General features: G+C 53.6%; 1 protein-coding gene across 1 annotated transcript; it reads left to right on the top strand.

Annotated features, from left to right (window-relative positions):
• Nucleotides 1–1,769: 1,769 nt before the first annotated feature.
• LOC117867732 (C-C motif chemokine 5-like) lies at nucleotides 1,770–5,090 on the top strand. Its single transcript, XM_034752976.1, has 3 exons — nucleotides 1,770–2,062; nucleotides 2,706–2,817; nucleotides 4,157–5,090. The coding sequence occupies exons 1-3, from the start codon at nucleotides 1,852–1,854 to the stop codon at nucleotides 4,242–4,244; spliced, it is 411 nt and encodes a 136-aa protein (XP_034608867.1). The 5' UTR covers nucleotides 1,770–1,851; the 3' UTR covers nucleotides 4,245–5,090.
• The last annotated feature ends 201 nt before the right edge of the window (nucleotides 5,091–5,291 follow it).

The raw sequence follows: 5,291 nt of genomic DNA, 5'->3' as shown, positions 1-5,291 counted from the left end.
ACTGTGACTTGGCACGGCTCCACTGACTGCACCCGAGCATTGCCAGCTTACACCAGCAGAGATTTGGCCCAAGCTTTTCCTGTCTCGGGGGGCGTCTCCGTGACCTGGAGCTCAGGATACTTACTCAGAAAACACCATGTGAAAAATAGCCCCATTGGCCTTGATTTCTCCCCCTCCCCTCCCGGCACTCTAAGACCCCCGGGCGCTGGGACTCTGTCTGTTTGCCTAGAAGGGAGCGTTGTGCTTGAGGTCGCCCTTGGCCACTTTGTGCTGCACTTGTAAGGGGACTGTTGGCCCCTTACTAAAACTCAGAGGGGTTTTTGGTGGCTAGCTCCCAGCACTAAAAGAGGAAGGGTCAATGGGAAATCAGGACCCTGAGACTGACAGTCCCCAGGGACAATGGGGAGAGGCCAACACCTGATTGACGGGGGGCCAGGCTAATCAGGGAGTCAGGAGGCTGGGGGGGTCCCATCCTCCATGTGAATTGCCTGGGTCAGACTGAGTGGGGCCGAGCTAAGGAGAGAGCAGGGGCCCGAGCTGAGCTGGGGAGCAGAGCCGTGCCAGCCGGAGGGGCCAGAGACGCAGCCCAGGGAGCAGGTCAGTGCGGGGACCAGTCACAGAAGCAGCTCACAGAGCAGACTGGCGATGGGGGCAGAGCTGCAGCCACAGAGCCGGGGGCCAGAGACACAGCCCAGGGAGCTGGAGGCAGAGCAGCAGCAGCAGCCGTGCTGAGGCCGAGTGGAGCTGGAGCTGGGGCTGGGGCTGGAGCCGTCCGGAGCCGGGTGCGGTGAGCAGCTGGGGAGAGCGAGGAGGCCCTGGTGCTGTGGGCCCAGCGCAGGGAGACGCCTCAGCCAAGAGGCTCTGCAGGCCAGACTTGGAGGGGGATCGTAACCCTGACGGGGCGGGGGTGACACTGGGAAGAAGGGTCCTGCCACCTAGAGCCTGAGAGCGTGTGGCCACCGCCAGAGCGAGTGTCCGACCCGCAGTGTCCCTACAGGACAGCCAGGGCCTGGGCAGGGGCCTGGGCTGGGTGAGGGACAGGCTGTGACCTGCCCGGACGTTCCAGAGACGCTGGCCGTGCCACAGAGCGGGGTGACGGGTTTTCCTTTCACCGTTCTGAGTTTTTCCTTATTTTTAAAATTGATGGCTGTTTAATACATTGTATTTGCTTTGAATTGTATGTAATGATCAGTGGGCTAGGAAAGCATCCAGTGCGGTGAGAGCACCCCGGAGTGGGGACACCCTCGCCCCTGTCCTAAGTGACCATGACAAGGATGGGGGTCGAACCCCCCAGGAATCCAGGAAAGTTCCCCACAACAGCGGGACCATTCCCCCGCTTACACACTGACCAACTCTGAGAGCTTTTGCCAGAGGCTGTTGTGAAGGCTGAGAATATAACAGGGTTCAAAAAAGAACTAGATAAATTCATGGAGGATAGGTCCATCAATGGCTATGAGCCAGGATGGACAGGGATGGTGTCCCTAGCCTCTGTTTGCCAGAGGCTGGGAATGGGCGACAGGGGATGGATCACTTGGTGATTCCCTGTTCCGTTCATTCCCTCTGGGGCACCAGGCATCGGCCACAGTCGGAAGACAGGATACTGGGCTGGATGGACCTTTGGTCTGACCAGTATGGCCGTTCTTATGTTCTTAAGGAGTGGCTCTTCTGTTTTAAGGTATGCTCAATGCAGGACCTGTGGTGATACATGCAGTGATTACTTCATATCCTTCCCCCTCAGCGTTCCTCCTGCTGCTGTGTTGAAAGTGACCTCAGCTCGCTGCGAGGACTATTCTTGTATATCCTGAGGTGAGGTGGAGCTGCTGACACTCCTTCACCACAGTGACCGGTGACATGCAGCTGGTGTCATGGAACAAGCCGGAAACCTCACTGCTCCCCTATAAAAACAGGGGCTTGTCCCGGGGGTCAGTATCAGAGGTTAGAAAGAGTCCCTGCTCTGCTCCTGTGGTTCATCCCTCACCCGACAGCAACATGAAGGTCTCCGTGGCTGCCCTCGCCGTTCTCCTCATCGCTGCCTTCTGCTCTCAGGCCTCCTGTGCCCCACGTGAGTCCAGCGTCTCTCTGTCCTTGCAGGGTCTTCTTCTGAAAGGTGGCAATGTTGCAGCTCAGCCTTTAAAGGTGACCTGTCAGGATTTAATACAACAGGGCTTTATGGCCTCTTCTGCTTTTTGGGATAGAGGGAAGCCATCTGGAAGGGCTGCTTTTAAGTTTCTCCTTCTTGCTGGTTTTTACCTTAGAAATATTGGGATTATCAAGTCAGATCGTCCCAGGTTTCGCTGGAGGGCTTTGAGAGGGCGCCTGGAGAAGGTGCCTGTGAGCTCTCACCTTAATGAAGGGATGGGACGAATGGGTGTTGAATCTTTACCAAAGATGTCCTTTGTCACTAGTGTTCATTAGGTGTTGGGCTAAAGGGAGGTTAATGAAAATAAACCCAGACCTGTAAAGGCTCTGGCCAGGACCCCTTCCCCTCTCACTTGCTCGCAATTCAGTGTGATGCTGTCACTTCCTCACAGAGATAATCAGAGCCCGTCGCTGCGCGTTGAATGGAAACAAATCCGACGAGGTCTCCAGACTCGTTAAGGAGGAAAAGCCTCAGATTGTTAGCGCAGGGGGCGACTGTCACTGTCCAGGCCGTGCCTCCTGGAGGAATAACTGACACTCACGTCCCACTTTTCAATCTCTTTCAGATGGTTCTGACACGACCGTGTGCTGCTTCAGCTACACCACCCGGAAGCTGCCCAAGAGCCACCTGAAGGAGTATTTCTACACCAGTGGAAAGTGCTCTCAGCCAGCTGTAGTGTAAGTACTGGGGGAGGTCTGGGCAGAGATCTCTGTCATTCTTTACTCTCTCCACAATCCCCTCGGGCTGTGCTAGGTTAGGGACTTGTCTACATGGGACAATTCTACTAGTATAAGCGATGATGTGAATTTAAACCGCTGTAATTATCCCGGTATAACTCCCTGTGTGGACGCTCTTATTCTGCTGTAAGAGGCTTTTTCAATGTAGATTTTGTTGCTTGGGAAGGGGTTTAAGATAAACTGGAAAAGGGCCACTCTGATGCTGGGGTAGGAGTATCCACATGGGGAGCGGTGGTTATACTAGGATAACTATATGGGTCTACCTGGAAAAGCCTTCCCGTGTAGACAAACCCTAGGAAAACTAGCTAATGTGATATGTTTTAAACACCATTTCGCACCTAGTGTAGCCAAAGGCAACCGTGTTTAATGTCAGTGGTTTCTGGGGCCACTTACATTGCTTTGGAGTGGATTAAGGCTATGTCTACACTGCAGCCTAGGTCGGCAAAATGTACGTCACGCAGGGGTGTGAATATTCCACTCCTCTAGTGACATATGTTACACCGACATAAGCGCTCGTGGGCACAGCGCTGTCGGCGGGAGCGCTTCTCCGGCCGACGTAGCTTCTTCCGCCCGCTCGGTACCACTGCAGCGCTGTCTGTGTCGACATGGACTTAAGCTAAACTGGAATTAGTGTCCACGCAGCGGTTATACTGGGAAAATGACAGGGGACAACTAACTTTCTGTGTAAACAAGCCCTTCGCTAGGGTTGACCCAGACACTCTAAACACTCTAAACACAGCTGCGCAAGGTACTAAATTTTGCACAGAAACATGGGACTCAGTTACTCCACACACTGCATTTCCCTAGTCTAGACAGAGCCCGTGGGGGAGAGCACGGTGTGTGACTCCCCTCTGCAGCACCCTGCAGCCAAATGCACCAAATGGCGGCTGTTGCTGCGTCCGGGTGGGGACGCCTGTCCACTGAGGGGTGCAATAGGCAGAAAACTAGGCTGAACCGATACAAGCCACGGTTTCCAGTCTCATTCCCACTGATGGGATCAGTGAGCAGCTGGTCATTTAGGTGTTTCTCTGAGGTTCTCCAGGCCCTCACGTGGTTTAATAGGTCTGGGTGCAGTCAGGTAGCGTGAGGCCTGGATTCGTAGGCTTGGGAGTCTGGGCTGAGGCTATTCTCCCCTTTGAATGGTCCTAAACAGGGAGCCATGGCAGTGAACAAAGTGGTCGTCCCATGGCCCCAGACCCACCAGGCCCGGTTTATTATAACAGCAAATTTCATCCCCCCATCAGTGTTCTAAGCCCCCGGTCTCTCTTGTTTCACACAGATTTGTCACCAGAAAGAACAAACAAGTTTGCGCCAACCCAGACACCAGATGGGTCAAGGACTACGTGAATTTCCTAGAAATGAAATGAGACGGCCGGGAGCTGATGGAGACCCTGCGCGCTTCCCTTTGCAGTGCTAGCGTCAGTGGCTGTTGTGCTGTCCGGAACGCCACCCCTCAGCCCCGAGCAAAGGCCGTCGCTGCGCTTTAAGGGCTCGCTGGCACTTTAAAGACATTTGAAGCTATTTTATTTGTATTGTAAAAGAATCACTTCTGTTCTAGATTATCCACCTTTATGGTACAAACCAGGCCCTGAACACTTGTGGTCATTAAAAAATCCTATGGCCCTTAAAGGTAGCAGCCTATGAGGCAGTGTGGACTAGTAGCTAGAGCACTGGCCTAGTAGATGGAGCACTGGACCGGGACTCAGGAGACCTGGGCTCTATGGGCAAGTCACTTCCCTGGTTGGTACCTCAGTTTCCCCACCTGTAAAATAGGGTAAAGAGCTTTGAGATCTACTAATGGGAAGTGCTATATAGAAGTTAGGTGTCATTCTTCATCTCTTGGCTAAATTACAGTTCAGTTAATTCAGTTCCACATCCCTAACTTCCTCCTGTGGTTTCAACTGGGTATGGGCCTTCCCCTTCCCTTCCCACTCCAAGTTCTGTGCAGCTATAGAACAGTTGATGTGCGTTACCCAGAGGTGGCTGCATTCCGGTAACGGGTGAAGTAACTCCTGGCTTGTACCTGCGTGAAGCTATCTGCCAAGTTTGAGAAGCACTTTGGGATCCTTCGGGATGACAGACAGTGAGCAGCAAGGAAGCGAATGCTGTAATATTATTGGTCTATTATTTATCAGGGGGTTGCCGTGGAGCAGCAGACCTTGCCTTTATTTTTGACACGCTGTCACTTCCTGATTTCAAGAAATAAAGATGTTTTCCTCTCTGTGACGCGCCTGGCTGTCTCTCCCCGAGCTCGGAGGTGTTCCGGGCGCCTCCCCGAGTGGACTGCGCGGCATCGTGTCAGCTACTGGGCCCAGTCCCATAGATGCGTATAGATTTGTAAAGCCAGAAAGGACCAGTAATCTGGCCTGACCTCCTGCCTGCATAGGTACGCCTCATTGAGGCAGGCAGGCGGA

The sequence above is a fragment of the Trachemys scripta genome, chromosome 18 (genome assembly GCF_013100865.1).
Source record: "Trachemys scripta elegans isolate TJP31775 chromosome 18, CAS_Tse_1.0, whole genome shotgun sequence".
Lineage (NCBI taxonomy): Eukaryota > Metazoa > Chordata > Testudines > Emydidae > Trachemys > Trachemys scripta.
This window is presented reverse-complemented; position numbering and strand designations above follow the sequence as displayed.